At 39.0% G+C, this 22,905-nt stretch overlaps 1 protein-coding gene across 3 annotated transcripts in view; it reads right to left on the minus strand.

Annotated features, from left to right (window-relative positions):
* LOC114657329 (solute carrier family 45 member 3) overlaps positions 1–22,905 on the minus strand; it is a 103,340-nt gene that overhangs the window by 24,448 nt on the left and 55,987 nt on the right. For 2 of the 3 annotated variants that reach the window (XM_028809091.2, XM_051924464.1), the window contains 2 exons: positions 18,358–18,659; positions 3,629–4,459 (listed from right to left, as the gene is read on the minus strand). In XM_028809091.2, the coding sequence (XP_028664924.1) occupies positions 3,629–4,459; positions 18,358–18,556 (1,030 nt within the window). In that variant the 5' untranslated portion in view covers positions 18,557–18,659. Of the gene's footprint in view, positions 1–3,628; positions 4,460–18,357; positions 18,660–19,439; positions 19,512–22,905 lie in introns of those variants that run through there. The other variant, XM_028809098.2, reaches the window with a different exon arrangement.

Here is a 22,905-nt window from a genome sequence, read left to right on the forward strand (position 1 = left end):
CGAGCTAAGCCAGTTACACTGACATGAAACATACTGCCCGATTGTGCCATTTTTTAGAAATAAATGTTTATACAATTGCTCTGCTTATCCCATTCCAAAAAAGCAAACTTTTCCAGTGTTGTAACAGAAATGCATCTGGTTTCAAATTTTGAAATATGTCATAGGCAGTGTTGATTGTTGAAATTTGCCAAAGTATTTTTCACAGTGAATAGGCTATATTCACCTGTGACATTGTTCACCAAATATGTTTCTGGAGATTTGCACTGTACGAACATTTTTCCCCCCTGCCTTTGACGCTATGCAAGGCTAGCATGAAACCACAGAGTTGTGTGGCAGCCATGTGTGGAACTTTACACATGCATACTGCAAGATTCTATGCCAAAGTACTTTGGCCATGTGCGAGATCACTAAGCAGTAAAACCCAAATCCCACCCTGCATGCATTTAAAAAAAAAAAAAAAATTCATTTGAGGGGTAAATTAGCTGACAGCAATGACAATATTATAAGTACCTCCACCAGATACTAAATATATATTCCTGATCCCTGTTCACTGGCAGTGCTACATGGCTAGTTTGGATCCCTTCCCTCCAGGCCCTGTGAAATAACAAAAATGCCCTGTAAACAGTACTAAATCTTTCATTATTTTCTTCTTCATGGAACTGCAAAGCGCTTGCAGAGAGATGGGAAACAAAAAAAAAAAAAACAAGCTTTCCAGCTCCACCCAGAGCCATGGCTTCAAACAACAGAACAAGCCAGTCTCATGCCATTGTTTTATGGCAGAGCTAAAGTGTGCCCCTAGATTTGAACACTGAGCCCAAATTTAAAAAAAAAAAAAAAAATTATTGCTGCCTCCCAGCTCGGATCACATTTTTAGTTGGCAGATGCTTTACTAACCCTCCCGGACAATTAAAAGACCATTGCACCATTATAATCCACTCAAAAACTAATTCAGTTCCTCCAGTTGATTTAAATGCATTTTGCAGAACTCAGACTTCTCAAACTTTTTCGTTAGTTTGCCAAACAAACACTCAGCAAAACAAACTCCACAAAGTTTGCTCATCACTAGTCAAGAGGTACACAGTAAAATCCAAATGCTTGCTTTGTTATTGAGCCATAAAATAAATGCTTTTTGACAATTCAGGGCAAGCATGACTGACAAATGAGTCTGGGACATTTTCAAAATGGTATGTACTGTGTCCTGCTTCTGCACAGTAAACCAAATCAAAGGTATGGAATGCTAATATGACCACAGAAAAGCCATACTTATCCTAGCGAGTCTGTAGGCATTATGCCCAGGTTTCAGCAGATGATGCCAGATGAAGGCTGCCAGTGTTTCCATTGCTACTAATTCACAGCAAATTTTGAACACAATCACTTTATTACAGAGTAGTTAATTTTATTGTTCTTACTGTTTCCTTTTGTCATACCTCTGACATTCACAGTCATCCAGGCCTCTATATAATCATCATAGCCTGAGAACAGACTGGACATTTTAAAATATACACTTAAGTATATTTGTTTTTAAATTTTCTTGTCAGGCTTAGAAAACAAAACTGAATAAAATGGCTGTCACTTTTAACTTGAAAAAGTACGACGCATGGCTCTGAAGGGGCTTTAATAAAAGATACTTCACTCATAAATGCTGCAGTTTATTTCAAACACAAATTTGGACTCCAAGGCCTTGAAAACATTTGCTAAGGCCTCTCGTGGCAGTAATAATGAGCATTTTGGCTCCCTGAATCTAACATTTATTTCTGGAAGCAGTGTTGTTTCTGGAACAGCAGTACAATAATTAATAATCTGGCATAAAGCAGCCCTACTAACACTGATCAACCACAAAATCAAAACCACCTGCCTAACAGTGTGTGGGTCCCTGTAGTGCCACCAAAACAGCTCTGAACTGTTGAGGCATGGGCTCCACAAGACCTCTGAAGTTTTCCTGTGGCATCTGGCACCAAATTAGCACCAGATCCTTCAAGTCCTGTGAGGCTGGAGGTTGGGCCTCCATGGATTAGACTTGTTTTTCCAGCAACACCCATAGATGCTTGAGATTTGGGGAGTTTTAAGTAGAAGTCAACATCTTGAACCATTTGTCGTATTCCTCAAAGCACTCCTGAACAATTTTTGCAGTGTGGCAGGACACATTATCTTGCTTAAAGAGGCCACTGCCATCGGTGCATACTGTTACCTTGAAGGGGTGTATGTGGTCTGCAACAATTGGTAGGTGGTAAATGTCAAAGTAATATCCACATGAATTCCAAGACCGAAGGCTTCCCAGCAGAACATTGCCCATCATGCTGCCTTCTTCCCATAGTGCATCCTGATGCTATTACTTTCCTAGGTAAATGACACACACACACACACACACTTAAAGGTGATTCACCAGACCAGGAAACCTCCTTCCATTGCTCCATGGTCTAATTCTGATGCTCACATGCCCATTGTAGACACTTTCAGCAGTGGACAGGGCTCAGCATGGGCTCTCGTGTACAGGGCTGTGTAGCTGCAGTCCAGTCAAACAAGCTGTGGTGCATTGTGTTCTGACACCTTTTTCTCATGGCCAGCATTAAGTTTTTTTTGAGAAATTTGTACTACAGTAGCTCTTCTATGGGACTGGAAAAGCTAACCTTCACTCCCCATGCATATCAATGGGGCACTCATGACCCTGTTGACAGTTCATTGGTTGTCCTTCCTTGATCCAGTTTTGGTAGGTACTAACCACTGCATATTGCACACCCCACAATATATGCCGTGTTGGAGACACCCTGACCCAGTCGTCTAATCATCACAAATTGGCATTTGGTAAAGTCGCTCTGATTCTTACGCTTGCCCATTTTTCCTGCTTACAACTCATAACCTTCAAGAAATGACTGTTCACATACTTCCCAATGTATCCCACCCCTTGAGAGGTGTTATTCACTTCACCTGTCAGTGATTTTAACGTTGTGGCTGATCAGTGCATAATACTGTTGCTGTCAGTAAATGGATGTTTTGCCACAAAACGTACATTTGCCAAAAAAAAAAAAAAAAAGGTCACTTGTAATGGCTTAAACAACTTAGCCAAAGTATCGATTACCAAACTGAAAATGCACTAAATAAAAAGTATAATCAGCAAACCAGTGCATGCATTTTACAAGATACCAAATAAAAAAAAAAAATCCTTAAAATTGTAAATGCTATATATAGCTCTACCAAATTTGCATTACCTCCTAGGTTCATAAGCATATTCTGTTTGAGTTCTAAAACCTGTTATGATGATTATGGTGTGTACAAAGTAAATTACATCTTGTTTACAGTGCTAACAATATCCTATTTTGGATTATGTACTTAATGAGTGTCCATAGTTTACTGTAGGCAATGACAGTGTAATGGAGAACAAAAATAAAAACACATTCATTGATGACAATGTCCAGTCAGGATGACTTGCAAATTGCAGCTATTACCTATTAATACTACTGTGGATCACAATATTAGATGAATTCATACAATAACTTAAAATTAATGGAATTAAAATTCCACTGATTTATAAATCCATTAATCATTAAATTTTTTATTCTTATTATTTAATCTTCAGTGTTACTGTACATTTTGTATATGCAAATCAGGGTTCTAAAACTATATTACTAACCTTCATCATAGCGAATCCTCAACTCTGTTCCAGGTGCAGCACTGGGAACCCCTTCATAAAGGCCTTCCCCAATGAAGTCTGTGTAGAACAGCATGAAAGACATGACTGCCATCCAACTGCAGAGCTGAGCCATACACAGCTGTCTCATGACCTGAGGAATGTGACGGTAACTGTGATATATGGTAGGCGTCATAGACCAGCAAGTACGCAGTAGACAAATCAGAGGTCTGGACGTGAAGATCCGCAGTTTACATCTAAGTGGGTAGCAACAATAGTGTGACTTGGACCGAACATTCTCTGAAGGCTTTGGTTCCAGTAAAAGATGGCCTGAAGGGTAAGCACATTCCTCTGAGACCTTCATGGTAACCAGGACACTTACAACAAAAATGACAGTAAGAAGAGAAAAGAGACATTCTTCCTGACTCCCAAAATAGAAGGCCAAGTAGCTGTCACTCCAATTGACAGCTGGAAGCAGGTACCCAATGCAACCTCCAAGACTGACCATAAAAGAGAACATAGCAAACGCTTGGCCACAGTCTTCTTCCTCCCGGTAGAGATCTGATAACAGAGCTTCAAGTGGAGTGAAGCACACCTGCCCACAGAAATCCAGAAGACCTACACCAAGTATGAGAAAGGTCACATGTAGTGTGTGACCAGTCCAGCTGAAGTAGGAGGCAAATGTGTCGGCACGGGGGATGATAAACAGTGCTAGTAAGACGCCTAAAGACAGCAGCCAGATGAAAGGACGCCTTCGGCCATAACTGCTTGTGCAGTGGTCACTTGCTGATCCAATCAGAGGAATAAGCAAGAGTCCTAAGACTGGTCCAATCCCTACAAAATAAAAGATTAAAGACAAAAATAAAATGTGAATAGTAAGACAAGAAACTGAAAAAAAACAGTCCAATTACGCTTTATAATTTAAATTTAGATAAACAGCACTGGTGGTCTAATTCTGATAATTAATATGGTTGTCCAGACATGTTTTCTGACATACTGCCTCCTGAATTTTAAACCATTGTCAAACATCTTTAGGCACAATTTTTAAAATGTTTGCTTCTCTTAATGGTGATACTTGCTATTGAATAGTGTGTACTGTCTTTATTGATAGTTCCATAACTGCAACAGGAGACACCTAACATAAAAAAAAAAAAAAAAAATTAAACCATGTAGATAAGCTAAAAGACAGGTTAATGCATTAGCTTTGTCCAAAATGTAAAGTTTAAATGTAAAGTTTGCTAAAGCACAATTTCCATTTCTGAAACAAGACAGTAATTTATACATTCATAGTTGTGAGGAAGACAGTTTAAAGTTCTAATACTGTATCACAAATTTGTAGCCAAATTCACTTATATAAAATATGTACTGCAGCAAGTCATTTTTAGCCAGAAAACTTTGGGGAGGAATATTTTAAGGTTAGTATGATAACACCAAGGGGCTGATTATTTAACAAGCAGAAAACTAGTTAAAATCCAATAATAATAATATTATTTATTATTATTAACAACAACCACCTTATTGATATAGTGCCTTTTCCCATGCTCAAGGAGCTTAATCCAAAGAGATTGCCACATATGGAATCCAACAGTGTGTATCCCATACATAAAAAATAGCTGTACTCTAAAGCAATATTTGAGTTTATTCTTGAAAGCCAAGTTATCTGTAAGGGAAATCTCATTGCCAAGGCACAAATCACTTAGAGCTAGAATTTGGAACACGCTTTTTGTTTTGGGTTTATATCCCGAATAGAAATGTTGCAGCACAATTAGTTAAAATGAAATAATACTTTCAGGTGAATGTGGCAAGTACCGGTATATACAGGTGCTGGTCATAAAATTAGAATATCATGACAAAGTGGATTTATTTCAGTAATTCCATTCAAAAAGTGAAACTTGTATATTAGATTCATTCATTACACACAGACTGATGTATTTCAAATGTTTATTTCTTTTAATGTTGATGATTATAACTGACAACTAATGAAAGTCCCAAATTCAGTATCTCGGAAAATTAGAATATCAATTAAGACCAATGCAAAAAAAAGGATTTTTAGAAATGTTGGCCAAGTGAAAGGTATGAACATGAAAAGTATGAGCATGTACAGCACTCAATATTTAGTTGGGGCTCCTTTGGCCTGGATTACTGCAGCAATGCGGCATGGCATGGAGTCGATCAGTCTGTGGCACTGCTCAGGTGCAATGAGAGCCCATGTTGCTCTGATAGTGGCCTTCAGCTCTTCTGAATTGTTGGGTCTGGCGTATTGCATCTTCCTCTTCACAATACCCCATAGATTTTCTATGGGGTTAAGGGCAGGCGGGTTTGCTGGCCAATCAAGAACAGGGATACCATGGTCCTTAAACCAGGTACTGGTAGCTTTGGCACTGTGTGCAGGTGCCAGGTCCTGTTGGAAAATGAAATCTGCATCTCCATAAAGTTCGTCAGCAGCAAGAAGCATGAAGTGCTCTAAAACTTCCTGGAAGACGGCTGCGTTGGCCTTGGACCTCAGAAAACACAATGGACCAATACCAGCAGATGACATGGCACCCCAAACCATCACTGACTGTGGAAACTTTACACTGGACCTCAAGCAACGTGGATTCTGTGCCTCTCCTCTCTTCCTCCAGACTCTGGGACCTTGATTTCCAAAGGAAATGCAAAATTTACTTTCATCAGAGAACATAACTTTGGACCACTCAGCAGCAGTCCAAAGGCGAGACGCTTCTGACGCTGTCTCTTGCTCAAGAGTGGCTTGACACAAGAAATGCGACAGCTGAAACCCATGTCTTCCATACGTCTGTGCGTGGTGGTTCTTGAAGCAGTGACTCCAGCTGCAGTCCACTCTTTGTGAATCTCCCCCACATTTTTGAATGGGTTTTGTTTCACAATCCTCTCCAGGGTGCGGTTATCCCTATTGCTTGTACACTTTTTTCTACCACATCTTGTCCTTCCCTTCGCCTCTCTATTAATGTGCTTGGACACAGAGCTCTGTGAACAGCCAGCCTCTTTAGCAAGACACAAAAGGTCATTGCTCTCCTTGTGCAAGGTGTCAATGGTCGTCTTTTGGACAACTGTCAAGTCAGCAGTCTTCCCCATGATGACGTAGACTGAGAGACCATTTAAAGGCTTTTGCAGGTGTTTTGAGTTAATTAGCTGATTAGAGTGTGGCACCAGGTGTCTTCAATATTGAACCTTTTCACAATATTCTAATTTTCCGAGATACTGAATTTGGGACTTTCATTAGTTGTTTAGTGTTACCTTAAGGAAGCTTAATTTAGAAATTACTTGAAACTGCTAATGAAGTGTATAGCACATCAGTTTACAAGCTTATTTGCTAGTTAACAACATTATGCCCAAGCTTTAAGTAGCAATTCTTTGCAAATTAGCTGCAGTTACCTTAAAAACAAAAAAACCCTCCTCATGCGAACTGAAAACCCATTTGCACAAGTTCTCTAAATCTCTTACCTGGGTAATGAATTGTGTGTTTTTCAGTTTCAGTTCTTAAGAACTAGTAAATTAAACTAGTGTTACATGGAATTAAGCAACTTGCAAAGACTTGACGACATGATTGTTTAGCAGTGTATAATGGGGAAAAATTGTAACAGTTTATTTTCTGTGCACTAGACATTGCATTTAGAACATTTCTTAAAAGCCTTCATTCTATAAGTAGTGTTTGTTGTTTGCATCAAGTACTTATTTGCAATACATATTGATATGCTTAATTTTCTGGCAGACTGACAAATAAGACAGGAATATACACTAGAATAGGTACGAGTCCCTTACATTTGCATAAGTGAACTCAGAAAACAGATGGATCAGTTGATGGCCATAATAAACATATCTGAAGGCAAGACTGGACAATTCTTTTATATTAAATTGTTTAATTCAAACTAAACTGTTTAAAGCAAAGTGTAATAGATACAGTAATCCCTTGCTGTATCGCGCTTCGCCTTTCGCGGCTTCACTCTATTGCGGATTTTATATGTAAGCATATTTAAATATATATCGCGGATTTTCTGCTGGTTCGCGGATTTCTGCGGACAATGGGTCTTTTAATTTCTTGTACATGCTTCCTCAGTTGGTTTGCCCAGTTGATTTCATACAAGGGACGCTATTGGCAGATGGCTGAGAAGTTACCTAACTTACTTTTCTCTCTCTCTCTCGCGCTGACTTTCTCCGATCCTGACGTAGGGGGATTGAGCAGGGGGGCTGTTCGCACACTTAGACGATAGGACGCTTGTCTAAAAATGCTGAAAGATTATCTTCACGTTGCTACCTTCTGTGCAGCTGCTTCGTGAAGCAACATGCTGCACGGTGCTTCGCATACTTAAAAGCACGAAGGGCACGTATTGATTTTCGATTGTTTGTTTTTCTCTGTCTCTCTCTCTCTCTCTCTCTGCTCCTGACGGAGGGGGTGTGAGCTGCCGCCTTCAACAGCTTTGTGCCATGGTGCTTCGCATACTTAAAAGCCAAACAGCCCTATTGATTTGTTTGCTTTTCTCTCTCTCTCTGACATTATCTGCTCCTGACGCACACTCCTTTGAAGAGGAAGATATGTTTGCATTCTTTTAATTGTGAGACGGAACTGTCATCTCTGTCTTGTCATGGAGCACAGTTTAAACTTTTGAAAAAGAGACAAATGTTTGTTTACAGTGTTTGAATAACGTTCCTGTCTCTCTACAACCTCCTGTGTTTCTGCGCAAATCTGTGACCTAAGCATGACAATATAAAAATAACCATATAAACATATGGTTTCTACTTCGCGGATTTTCTTATTTCGCGGGTGGCTCTGGAACGCAACCCCTGCGATGGAGGAGGGATTACTGTAGTTCTAAAATTGGTTGTCTGGAATTGGTTTGGATATGAAAGATCAGACGTCGAACAATTGAATGTAAAATGTAAAGTTTGCAAACATACAATAGAAGTTAAAAGTGGTAGAACATTCAAGTTATTTCAGCACTTAAAACAGAAACAGCAGAATGGAACTAATGTGTCCTCAGCTGACAGTTTTGGCGTATCTTTGCGTATCCACACACACACCCCCCAACAACAACATCTTACCCTGCAACAGTGGCGGAGAACAAATGAGAAAGCTGTCTGAAATGGGTGATTGGAGGGCTATTCAGAGTACACTTGGAAGAACTGACTTCTGTATAGGTAGGTCACCTGTAGTCATAGCCAGCCCATGGCTTAGGTAAGCTAGCAAATGCCTTGCGCAACTTGCAGGGGGGGTAAGGCACACTGGCTGCATTCAAAATTGTTTTCACCTCCTATGCAACTTGCTTGCTTTTAGGCAATATGATACCACAGGTGGGCAGAGCAATAAAGTTATATTTAGGTGGGATGTGTTTGATTGGTTCGCTCTTAAAAAGTGACATTTCATAGGTAGCTTACCTGTTTGTTATTGGCCAACATGTGGGTGACAACATTCAACTCTGATACCCAATTGACAGCCAGTGGCACATTCTTACCTATCAGAGAAGATGCTATGACAAAATGTAAAGCAAACACTCTTAGGAGAGTGGGCTGAACTAATAACATCCATCTGCATTTGCTAGCAATTAAATTATTTTGTTAAGTATTCCACATAAAAGACTTCACTACACCACAGAATACTTCATGAGACAAGTAGTGTCTCACTTCGTAAGAATTAGACGTGATCTGCAAATTACTTACCAGTAACTAAATTACTGCTTGAAATCTCCATTAGGGACAGTTTGTCATGTGAGTAGGGCTGCTAATATTGATTTCTCAAAAAATGTATAATAATATCTATATAGATAGAGGGGAAAAAAAACCTCATGTGAAGTATGCTGCATTTTCACTAGTAGCAGGGTTTTCACATTCACTGTCTGAGTCTGATTATCATCATTTGCTTCAAGAGGAAGACATATGAAATAGCATATAGAACACATTGAGAATGGCACCAGTGCTTACGTGTTCCCTTGGTAAAACCATTCAGAATGCATATAGTGAGTGACATCAAATAGTACTCCCTTATTTTGGATTGCACACCTGATGTTACCCATGATACTAAATTGGAGAAAGTACCCAGGATTAAAGAGCACTTTATGGGATTACTTCCCGTAACATAAACGGCAGAATAAATTTTGTACTCTTGCCCTGGACACACTGAACTAAATACTCTTTTTGATGACTGCAGAAGGCAATCATACAGTATGACAGTAGTGCTAACATGAAGGGGAAGCAAAGGTGTGCAGGCCAGACTGCTGCTGCTGCAAAAAAAAAAAACCCCTTGTGCTTTCTCTGTGTCATGTGCTACCCACACCCTACAATTCGTGATAGCATACACTGCTCAAATTATGTCATTGCCTTCTTTGGACATCAGCAAAAGCTACTTTTCAGCTGCAACTGAAATGGTGGGCTCTCTTTATAAAACATGTAAATATCACAATACAATTTTGCATTGTGCAAGTCAGGGCAAAACCTTGTTTACAGCCCCAAAATGATTAGGATCAGCCCTGCCTGAAGAGGGAAGAAGCTGACTGGTGTACTTTGCAAGCTAAATATTTTCTTTTAATATTTTTGAGGAGAAAAAAAAAAAAAAAAAGATATGAAGGACATATATAGAACAGCAATGAGGGCTACAACAAAAGAGTTGAAGAAAACTACCGAGTTCAAGGAAAGGCCCCTGTAAGTGATATGAAAAGCTCTGGGGTGGCCACAGGGAAAACAAGGGCTGAAATTTAAAAAAATAATTACAAAAAAAGTACAGAAAAGTCTGCACAGAAAGAAGTTGTCTTATTTTGAATCTTTTCCCATAGACAAAAATATGTTTTTGAATTTCTAGGAAAGATACAGCAGTGTTTTTAGTTTTCTTCTGTCTTGTGTCAATATACCTCTAACATATGCCAATATTTGTAGAAAAAATTAATACCAAAAAACATTAGCCTGTATACTTTGTGGCCACGTAATTATGTCTATCTAATAACATCTATCCTCTGTGTGGGGCAAGGAGTCCGTATGATGATGATGAAAAAGTGAGACAATAATGCTAGTCCATGTTAATCTCAACACACCTCATTGTTGTAATATTTTAGTTACTGATGAACACACGCACCTGAATTTACAGTAGTTACTATATTAGTCTGAATTTGGTCATGTTCCTATAGCCATTTCAAAACTTTCTTAGCTGTGCGATGAAGCACAAAACTACTGAAAATGTCATTTATACTGCTAAACCATGCTCAATTTATAATGTTGAATTCAATCTATACTTATTATTCTTGGAGTACAGTTTTGTGCACTCCAACTGAAATTCCCCAAAGCACAACATCAACACTAAGCTAAACTAGTTTAGAAGCTAAAAATGTGCACTTATAAGAAAGGCAGAAGGAAGACTTAAGTGTATCGTGTTTACTAGAAACAAATGTTTTGCAGTGCTATCTATTTTTAAGTCAAGAGTTTTATTAATTAAATCTTTTTTAGAATACTGGTATCCAAAGCTGGACAGTAATCTGTGGGATTTCTGAGATATAATGCATGCATTCCCCTGACCAAAATACGTTAATCTCCCATGCCTCTAACATTAAAATTGTTCAAGTCTTAAAAGTTCAGAATAGTAAAAAGAGAAAACAAAACTGTAATTTATAGTCTAATCACTTTGTGTAAAAAAAAAACAAAAAAAAAAAAAAAAACACATTTTAAAAAGGAATCACTTGTATGTATTTCTAATTATGGAAATTAGTTTATAGAAAGACTCCAAATGCTTAAAGTATGCCTATCCCAGTCAGAGTAGAGTGCACAAATGCAGTAGGAAAAAAAAAAATGATTTCATAGTATTTTAATCCTGATTTAGTCTATTCCAAAGAGAGTTTGTTTTTTTTTTTTTTTTTTTAAATTTATTATTAATAAAGACAAAGAACATTCCAGATCTGAAACTTCATGTAGGCTGCAGAGAGTTTTTTTTTTTAATACTTAGTACCTTGTTATTTTCAGAACACCTGTTGGTGTGAGGTCACCTATGAGAACAGAGGGCACATTCTTCTAAGGAAAATGTCTACTGCCAGTGTTTACACATGTGCAAACTATCCATCAGTATTTAATCCTTACAGTCTGACTGTCTAAGTCTTTCAGATTTTATGTAAAAATGAACTTTAGTGAGCGGTGTTTATATTTTTAAATATGTATTAATGAGCATTAACAAACTGACCTCAAACCATTTTAGAAAGTCAACAATAAACTTTTTTTTTTACGCCTCATACAACCTTTTACAATGCACCACTACACAGTACTTATCACAATGCACTAACACAGCACTTTATAAAGCATGTTTGCAAAGTGCAGTTTAAAAAAATGTTAATGGTTAATAAAAAAAAAAAAAATTGGGAAAGTTTAAACATCCATCCATCCATCCATTTTCCAACCCGCTGAATCCGAACACAGGGTCACGGGGGTCTGCCGGAGCCAATCCCAGCCAACACAGGGCACAAGGCAGGAACCAATCCCGGGCAGGGTGCCAACCCACCGCAGAAGTTTAAACATGCCATGATAAAGTTTAAAAAAAATGCAATAAACTGTATAGGGGTAGCTTGATTATCAAGCCTTTGCTTGATAGGTAATGAAAAAAGGCAATACATATACAACAGATGTGAGTTGCCACTGCACTTTTCTAGAATGAATTGTGCCAACTTTCTGCTGCATTACTAACTGCTCTCTTTGTTGTCTGCACTGCATTAGCCATGGATATTAGAATATCTCATATATTATTTATATAAAATCCTAAGCCTAAAAGTGCAACAGTAATGTTTTTAATGTTACATTTTTTGTCACACTTTAAAATCGGACTTATTTTAAAACCTACATATAAAATGATAAATTCTGAAAAGAATTATACCAAATAAACTTTAATGTGATGTTGTTAGATTTTCAGATAGTTTATAATTTTAAAATGGAATAACAAAGAAAATATCAAGAACTCACATACCGCAAGACAAGACTTTGTGCCAAGAGATTTAACCACGCCCGGGGCCGGAAATAAAAGACAAATTTATGTAGATCACCCTGACCTACCAAAAAGGAGTTTTTTTTTGTTTTTTTTTTTTAATTAAAAAAAAAAATATATATTTGTTTTCCATTTTATCACCGTTTAAGAGGGGGGCATCTCTTTGGGGTGCGTTCAACCTTCACAACGCAAGTGGGAGAGATGTGAAATGGCCAGGGGGGTGGTTGGGGGATTTGGCTAGCAAAGCGACCTTCATGGCCTTGATCTGGAAAGTTTATGGGGAGTAGTTATCAGCTTGCCAAGACTATGTCATTTCATTACTAACAACAAAGTATTATGTCAAATCAGTCTAAAAATGAAGACAATTTAATGTTTCATTCCTTGAATTGTGTCAGTTGGTTCAAACTACTGAATTACAAGGTTAATAAAGTGTATGCAAGTTTTACTTGAACATTTGCTTCTGACAAGTACAGTTCCCGCTAAAGCCAATGAATACATCACCACCAAATATTTCATACATCAGAGAATATATTGAAAACTATATATTAGAAATAGAGAGATGAGGCACTCTTATGCAGTTGTAGTTCTTGTGTAGGCTTACGACCAGAGGATACACTGCTAGTCTGAGAGACAGTATTTAAGCATTAACGGTCCTGTAGCATAGTCACTCACATGGGCAGTGACTAAGAAACATGGGAGCTGGTTATTAGGAGAAACGACCTACCTGATCTTAAGCAGACTGAAGTTGTTACTGAACTATTGCGCTAGTTACACTTTGTCCACAATGAGCACCATGTTCAAGCTTAAGGGTGATTATACCTGTACTTGGCGCCAGATCACCCTATGCCTTAGGTCAATGACGACTTCATAGTTGTGTCATGAAATCCACAACCATATGTCTTGGTCAGTTGTGTGAAGAGGGGCTGAGCTGTCAACTGATCACTACCCGATTGTGAGGTTCGGATGGTGGGAGAAGATGCCGGATAGACCAGGCAGACCCAAAAATATAAGGAGGATTGTGACTCCCTGTGCACTGCTGCCTCTGCACACGCTCAAACTCAGAGCATCTATAACAAACTAAAAGATTGGTTCTGTGCCTCAGTGTTACACCACCAAAGAAAATATTCAAAAGAAAATAAGTCTATATTAAAAGTGGCTAAACTATACAAATGTAAAACTGCTGTAGTTAATTATTACATTCACTCCCAGTTTCCTGAGGTATTGCCTATCAGAAGGATGTGCTGGGAATGTATTGCAGATGCCCAATCCGAGAGATTTTTTACTCACATCTCCAGACAAAATTTCTCATCAATTGCAAAGGAGCCTGGGAACCTAAAATGGGCCATGCTCCGTGACTCCACTGCTGTGGGCAAGGTCTTTTGTTCCTTTTGTGGCAGTAATCCCCAAACCCAGTGGTAGACACAAATGGCAAAGGGCTCCATCAGACAAGCCAAGTGCACCATGGTGAGGACAGTTGCAGAAGCACAAAAGCTCAGGTGTGAGCGGAGGCTGAGGAGGCCATGGAAAATTACTAAACACCCAACAGCACCACACACTTCCTTGGTGGCAAGGTTCCAGAGGTGAAGGATTAAAAACGGGTTGAATAAAGGTTCTGGATGTTCGGCTGTCTTAGCTGAAATGCCTCTTCAACATTGCATGGAGGTCAGGGGCAGTGTCTCTGGATTGGCAAACTAGGATGGTGGTCCCCATCTTTAAAAAAGGGAATGAAAAGGTGTACCGCACTGCTCAGCCTTGCTGGGAAGGCCCATGTCAGGGCTGTGGAATGGAGGATCCGGCTGTTGGTCAAGCCTCAAATTCATGTGAAACAATGCAGATTTCATCTAAGTCACACAACACTGAACCAGCATTTTACCCTCACAAGGATTCTACAGGGTTCATGGGAGTATGCCCAACCAGTCTACATGTGTTTTGTGGACTTGGAAAAGGCATATGATGAAATCCCTCAGGGTATTTCTTGGGGGTGGGGTTATTTGGGTTGTTTTGTGGGGCCTGCTGTTGTGGGCTATTTGTTCCCACTAAAACCGGAGCAAAATCTTGGTTCTCATTGCAGGCAGCATGTCAGATTCTGTGGGTGTGGGTCTCAGCCATGACTTCTCTTTGTCACCTGTTCCGTTTATAATATTTATGGACAGAATTTCTGGGTGCAGACAAGGAATGGAGGGTATCCGGTTCGGTGACCTCAGGATCGTTTTTTTTTTTTTTTTTTGTGTGTGTGGAGAACGTGGTCCAGTTAGCTTTATCGGGCTGTGAACTTAGATGTACACTGGGGTGATCTGCAGTGAAGTGTGAAGTGGATAAGATGAGGATCAGCACCTTCAAGTCCGAGTCATGTTTTTCAGCCAGAAAAGGGAGGAATACGCTCTCCGGGTGGGGGATGAGGGTCTGCCCCAAGCAGTGGAGTTTAATTATCTTGGGATCTTGTTCTCAAGTGAGGTAAGAAGGGAGTGGGAAATACACAGCCAGATTTGGAGCAGTGTCCACAGTCCTGCACCTGTTAGTTGTGCTAATGAGAGAGCCAAGCCAAAAGGCAAAGCTCTCGATTTACCCATCAATCTACGCTCCTACCCTCATCTACAGTCACAAGCTGTGGGTAGTGTCAGAAAGAACAAGGTTGTGAATACAAGTGGCAGAAAAGAGTTTCTTTGCAGGGTGTTTGAGTTCCTCCCGAATGTCTGTACTCCTCTCATTATCTTTAAGGCTGATCCTAAAAGGTACAGCCACTGCTCTTCTGCATCAAAATGTACCAGCTGAGGGAGACCACTAGACAGACCCAGGACATGCTAGAGTAAGGATCTCTCTCTGCATGCCTGGGAATGCCTTGGCATCCATCCAGAGAAGTTGGGGGAGATGAGAGGGAAAGGGAACATCTGAGCATCTTTACTTAGACAACCCGGACCCAATTAAGTCACAGAAAATAGATGGAGGGATGGCCCAGTAGCATTTTTCAGACTGGAGAAAAATGTCTGGGAGGGATGGTGGAGGTCTTTAGTAATACTGTTTCCTTTTCTATGCCGGTGTGTGTTATAGAGGTGTCCTGGCAGCTGTCTGCTACTTTACATCTGACCCTACATCAACTCCCTCTTTGCAGTCCTCAGTGGGATAGGTGCAGAAGCTGGCGAGGATTGATACTGGGCTTTCCTCAAATATCTTACAAAGTTAAGGAGTTGGAATCTTCATTTTAGTCAAAGTGTTTTGGACCCATTTGACACCAAGAAATTTAAAAAGATGATCTTTTTCACAGCACCCCCAGAGAAGTATGCTCTATCTGCATATAAAAGGCCAGTTTATACTTCACGCTCAGAACATGTACACACACTCATCTTGGCTGTCACATGTTCTCAGCATTCATTTGACACGTCCTCTGAGCATGCCCTCAGAAATTAACGAGACGCATACATGAGTTGCAGTACCAGCAAAAAGTCAGGGAGCACAGTGCAATCAAGTAGGAACGTGACATCAGGATCAATGTGCGTTCTTCGATGTTTGATGAATGATTTGTTATGGTGAAGCAAAATGCTGATATACAAATGCATTCGTGGTGCTTTTATATTTCAAGTGCTGCATATTCTCCAATGTAGTGACACGATACATTTTAAAGGTCTCACATACTAGTTATCTCCTGCACAGTTTTTTTTTTTTTTTTGCACCTTTATAACAGCATCAGAATGTACGGCAACGTATTTGAGCCACCATGGTTTAAGATAGTTAGGGACACAGTGAAAATGTCCATTATGTGATTAAAGTGGTACTAGGGTGTTGTACCGTGTTAGCCATTATGAATGTAGAGAAAAGCCAAGCAAAATGACACCTTTTATTGGCTAACTAAAAAGATTACAATATGCAAGCTTGGATTAAAGTGGAAATTTCGGCTTAAATCTTGAAATATCCACTTTAATCTCAGTTTATTTTACAATTAAAGTAGACTGTAGTAAATGTCATCTTAAACCTGACCCAGTTGTTAATCTGTACATGCTTCTGGGACTTCCTCCTGACCTGACAGCAGCAGCAAGCAGCAATCACCGCACAGAACACATTAAATGTATGATACTCCAGCTCTCTGCACATGTAGAATCCTTGCATTTATACTTGATATCATTTTCATGATGAAATGCATTAAAAGTATGTGTGTTACATTTTATAGATAATCGTTAACAGTATTCATTATTTAAATGAAGTTAATTATTACACACAGTGGCACAGCAGCAACGCTGCTGCCTCGCAGTAGGGAGTCACATCTCTTGTGCTCCCTGCCTGGAGTTTGCATGTTTTCCTGGTCAGTTTCCACAGTGTGTTCTGGTTTCCTTCCAAAGACTTGCAGGTTTGGGGATTTGGTGATGCTAAAATGACACTAGTGTATGTGTATGCTTGTAATCACCTTACAATGAGCTGATGCCCTGTCCAGGGATTGTTTCTGCCTCGCGCCCACCCCTGGACTGATGGATGTTTCAGACAATTAACACAAGGAAGCCGAACCTGTTCTTACCGTGACGATATGTTGCACTGCCACCTGGTGGAATCTTCCAGATTTACATAAAGTACACACACAAGTATAAACAGTAAACATTTGTGTAGCAGTAGCATCCGCGGGAGCATGCATCACGTGAAGTATAAACCCGGCCTTACTCGTTCATCCTGACATCCATCTCTAGCTCCTAGGTTTTTCTGACATGAAGATAGAGCATTGCTATACCAAAACCCTTAACATAAACTACATTCACACTAGAATTGCGTAACAATTTCCAAAAAATATTTATCAAAAATGTCCATGACAAAAGTATAATGACTGAATTTAGTATGAAACATTTTACCTAATGTTTAGTAAAATTTAAATTAAACATGTAGTTATTTTGTTTAATTCCCAAATTTCCAGGTTGGAAACAGACTACCTTCTGATAAATGCAAAAACAAAAAAGATATCAAGAAAACATTTTTGTACTGATACACTGTGCAACATATCACATATACTGCGCGCATGAGCTTTTTGTGTAGAAAAGCAGGGTAAAACAGAATTCAGAAATGGTTAACTGGCATTAATACAAAAGTGAATGAAAATAAAAACACAAGAGATTCCAAAACACAAGTTAATCTTTCCACATGCAGAAGTAAAAAAAAGTACTGTTCCCTGGAAATGGTTACAGGAATGACCAAGGTACATTAAAATGCATAGATTGGATGTTTTGTACTACTTACTTGGTGAAGAAGAACTGTAAAGACAGTGTGTGCACTAAAGAGCACCTTAAAATGGTGCATGCTATTGAATGAGCCATATAAAATGAAGACGGATTAAAAATAGTACAGTTAAAATCCAAAGCATTACAATTAAAGCTCACCAAACTCATTTTCACAAAAGGACAATGGGAAGCAAGATTTGCATTTACTTTTGATCTTAGAAATTATAGCTGTATTTTGTTTCTTTTTATTTAAAATATGCTCATCATTCTTTAGTTTTTTTTCTCTGTATCATTACAGTCCTCGTTGATAAGCAGCCAAAAGAAAATCAATACTTCAAATTTTTGAACATTATAAGCTCGATTATTAAGTTTCACTAAAAAAAAAATCTAAATGAATAAACTAAATAGCCAACTGTCAAGATTAGTATAAAAATAAAAATGTGCCAGCCGTCAATTTCAGCAACAGCAGTTCATCTGCACAACACAAAAATGCACAAAACATATTCAGTATCATTGGTTTTCTAAAGTGAGACTAGTTAAGTGCACCATTCTTTGATCACCGTGTAATTAGAGCTTACCTAAAACCATCGTCATATACTGCTCCTCAACCCCTGCTTCCAGGAGTAGAGGAGGAACATATGTAATTCCAGCTGCCACGCATATCTCCAGGCCACAGGTCAAGAAATTTAGCAAGACAAGATGCCACTGCAAATTGCTCTGAAGCATATTTAGAATGTTCTTTCCCTGGCAGCTCCTACTGGGAATTCTGACTGCCATATGGTATTTTCAGAGCTCTTGTGCTCTCTGTCCAAAACATTAATAAAGGAGGGGCTTCTACCAGTGATCCTGATGACTTCATCTTCAAAGTTGCATGCTGATCCTGGGGGGAAAAAAGAAAAATAATGAAAGATACTTGATGTCTCCAATACCTTAGACTTAACCTTCAAATGTAAAGTACTTTCCTCAGCTGCAACAGGGAAAAGTTTGGTAACATTTAAGGCCTTTGAAGATATGTAGGTACTCTTATCAATCAGCAAATGTTAAGCAACAGCTGTATACTTTTTTCATTCAAAAGAGGAAATAAAACCAAAGCCACAAAAAATAAAAATTAAAAAAGTAATTCTGACTCAGATAAAGAGCTAAGCTATGGCAGAATGCACTTAAATCTTGTGAATATGCCTTATTTTTATATAAAATGTGGAAAAAAAATCTCCAAAGAATAGCTGGCAGACACTTGTTATATAAAGACAGCTTATGATTTCAGCTTCTGTGTAATTTACTTAATTATGTGAATGGCACATGAACCCTTTGTCATTCAGTGGTATAGTTGGAACAATAACAAGAATTACTCCAAATCTTTTTTCATTAAATGAAAAACAGCATCACAGGATAACAGCGTATGTAAGCTGAGAAGTGTGGCACTCCGTTTACCATCAGTTACAATTGTTTCATTTGATTTTTTTTTTTTTTTTTTCCCTCCCTTATTCTTTATGCAATGTATTATTCTCCAGACCTACATGAAGTAGGCATAATTCATGCTAAGCATTCTTACAGCAAGTAAAGCTATAAACAGCATAAAAATAAATATACATGCATGTGCCGACTCTAAATTGGCCTGGCGTAACTAGGGGAGAGTATATGTGTGTGGGGTCAAGTGTACCTTGTAATAGATGGTCAGCTTGTCCAGGATTCTTTCCTGGCTTTTAACTGCTGCTGGGATTGGCCTCAGTTCCCCCAAACCTAACTGGAATAAGCAAATTCAGAATGTGGTTTATTATTATTACTTTATCCATATGCCTTTACCAAAGACAAGTAATAAAAACAAAGCAAATTAAATTTAAGTCTGTGCTTGACATGATAGTGGCAAAGTTAATATTCAATTGATAATAACAATAGTGAACATAAACATTAGAACGTAAACACTCATTTTGTCACACTTGAAAACTAAATTTTAAATATGTATAAGCGGAAAGCGAGTACAAATGTGGGCAAAGTGAGTTTGGAATAGGTTTTAAACCTCCTTGGTGTTAACCTCAAATGTTACTCAGGTTCAGAATTTAATGTAATTACGGTTAAGCCCAAGTCAGAATCAAGGTAACATGTACACGATCAACTTTTCAGAGTTAAGCCCGAAAAATTATCAGGACAGTATTTTGCTGCCATCCAGCAGATAAAGTAACATTATGCTGCAAATCATCGTTAATATTTCTATGCATTTTGTCACTCTAAGGTAACTCAATATTCATGAGTGGGGTGGAGCCCCAACACAATGCTGTGTAAACAATAAGCTGTAAAGCCAGTTTTAGAATAAGCCAAAAATTAACCATTAGTTGAATCAAACGATAGGGAGGACAATGTGAATTGTAATCAGATGTTAACACATAGGGCGGCACGGTGGCGCAGTGGTAGCGCTGCTGCCTCGCAGTTAGGAGACCCGGGTTCGCTTCCCGGGTCCTCCCTGCGTGGAGTTTGCATGTTCTCCCCATGTCTGCCTGGGTTTCCTCCCACAGTCCAAAGACATGCAGGTTAGGTGGACTGGTGATTCTAAATTGGCCCTAGTGTGTGCTTGTGTGTGTCCTGCGGTGGATTGGCACCCTGCCCAGGATTGGTTCCCTGCCTTGTGCCCTGTGTTGGCTGGGATTGGCTCCAGCAGACCCCCGTGACCCTGTGTTCGCAGGGTTGGAAAATGGATGGATGTTAACACATAGTGAAATCGATGCATATGGCACTATATGACTATTAAATGTCTGGTGAATTCCATCGCTTGAAGGTTCACTGTGGAGCATGACAAAAAAACTTACTGAGATCAAGTGGAAAAACAACAAAGACTTTAGCCCCTAAGCACTGCTTACAATGCAGCAACTGTCAATGCTTGTGTCAGGGGAAATGTGAAAGTCGCTAATCCTTGTGATATGGTAGCCTACAATAACACAAAGGATGTATCGATCATGAGGTTTGGGAACTGTCATTATACCATCTCATGCTTAAGCAATAGAAAAGTGTGCAAAGAAACATGCTTCTACTGTTCCCAATTGCAACACTGAGCTGTGTATTGGTGATAGTTTTAAAATGTGTCATATGAAGGACTAAATGTGCGTTAGCACAGCAGTGGACACTAGACAGATCTATTGTATTTATGTTGAAAAACAATTAACATTTTTGAATAATTTTTCAATGGGTAAAATATGCTAAGGAGACTTCAGCCGCCTTAAAGCCCAAAGACTCAGTGGGCTCTCTCTCTAATTTGGACAAAAACTAACAAAAGCATCCTTTCCATAACAATGAACACGTCTGAGGTAATCATCTCAATATTAAACCTCTTAATAATGCAATGAATTTATTTTTAAAAAGGTCTTTAAAATGGCAATGTGGTCCCAGTATTCTTAGTTTGAGACAGTGTTCAGTTTGCTAGCTGTTAGAATAGTCTTTTCTTTAATCCGGAGCAGAAAATGTCTCTTAAAATAGCCAAGCATCCCTGTCAACTGCTAAGTCTGCCTTCTGGCATCCTGGTGGAAGACTGCATTTTATCATCTATAGCTGTTCTTGGGTATCTGGTACATTAACTGGGATTACTCTCCTGTGGCCTCTGGCCTCTCTTAGGGTCTTCCAAAGCCCTGCTAGTTTTACCCTCTTCTGCCTGCACACCCCTTGTACACTAATCGGCATCAAAACTGCAGCCCATTTTAGGCAAATTGGGACTAGATGTGGACCATTCATTGCCTTCACTGTGAGTTCGCTACCAATGGCAATGACAATAGCCATGTTCGTGTTACAGAACCACAATGGGGTTAGATTTCCTAACAGGACAGGAGCTCTCACCCCTGTAGCTGGCAGCAGAGTGCATTAGACTATGCAGGCCCCTACTAGATATTCAATTATATAATCCTCAGGAAAAATGCCTGGCCTTTTAAGAAAGATGTGGAATTCAGGACTGCAGGGGAACCTGGGAAAGTTCAAGGAAACAGCCCTCTGGTGGCTCTGGGTTTACCTGCATCCATGTAACCTTCAGTTTGTTAAAGGAGCCACGTCCTCTTTCACTTTCTCACTCCAGCTTCTTAGCTGCAGGCAACAGATCCCACCCCATGTTAACATCTTATGGTCTGGGGAAATACTTACAGCTAGTTATTTAAAACTTTTTAATGCCTTTAAGTAATCTTATATACAAATGATCACCAGAATAAATCTCAAACAAGTTTAAAAAATGGATCACCGTCCACTCTTATCTTTAACAGGTTTTTTTTAGCAGAAGTGCCTAGTAGGCAAAAGACTAGTTAACTGGGCAATAACTATGAAATTGAGAATGGGTTCAACCCTGGAAAATTATATTTCATGTTAGGATGTCATCTTGACTGTAGCTATGAAGAGGTTTCTCTATGTTTAAACAGTAAGCATTAGTCTTTTCATTTAGTCTTATTATTATAAGTCTCTTCATTTTCTAAACCTACTTCTCCTATAAGCTCAACACGAGAGCTAAAACTAGTTCAGCTATTTGTCTGTCTCAGGGAAAACACAAAAAAAAAAACGCATCTCTAACATCTTAAAACGGTATGGCTCATCAGAGACTCTAAACTCATTCTTCCTGCTTTGCTTCCTAGGTAGGACTCCCTGAGACTCCAAGTTAGAGTAAAGAAGGTGGATGGATGGAATTGCAAAATGTAGCTGCATTTGTAAAGTGTTTCCTAAAAAGTTCAAATGCAGATACGGCATTCCGGCAGTAGTATGACTTGCATGGGGGGGGAAAAAAAAAAAACCCTCCATAGTCCAAGAGTCTTTGTTTAGATTTTTGTTAAATTGAATGCAAACAGTTCACACAAAATAAGGAAAAAAAAAAAAATGCAGGTTAAAAAAATGTCCTGTCTATGATATTTCGGAGAATCTAGGTTACATTCTTTAGGGTTTCTAGGATATCTCATTCACTGCACATATGTACATAAGTACGTTATGGTCAAAAAATTGTATGTCCTTAACGCCTATCTAATAGTTTGTTTCTTTCTAGCCGTCCAACTTCAGTCGAAGGGTTATTCTATTGACACACAAACATTAAGAACATTCCATTACGTTTAACTTAAAAGGGGTGGAACTGAATAATTATTATTGTAAAAGGTACATTACACATTCATGGTCAA

This window comes from Erpetoichthys calabaricus, chromosome 1 (assembly GCF_900747795.2).
Source record: "Erpetoichthys calabaricus chromosome 1, fErpCal1.3, whole genome shotgun sequence".
NCBI classification, from domain to species: Eukaryota; Metazoa; Chordata; class Cladistia; order Polypteriformes; family Polypteridae; genus Erpetoichthys; species Erpetoichthys calabaricus.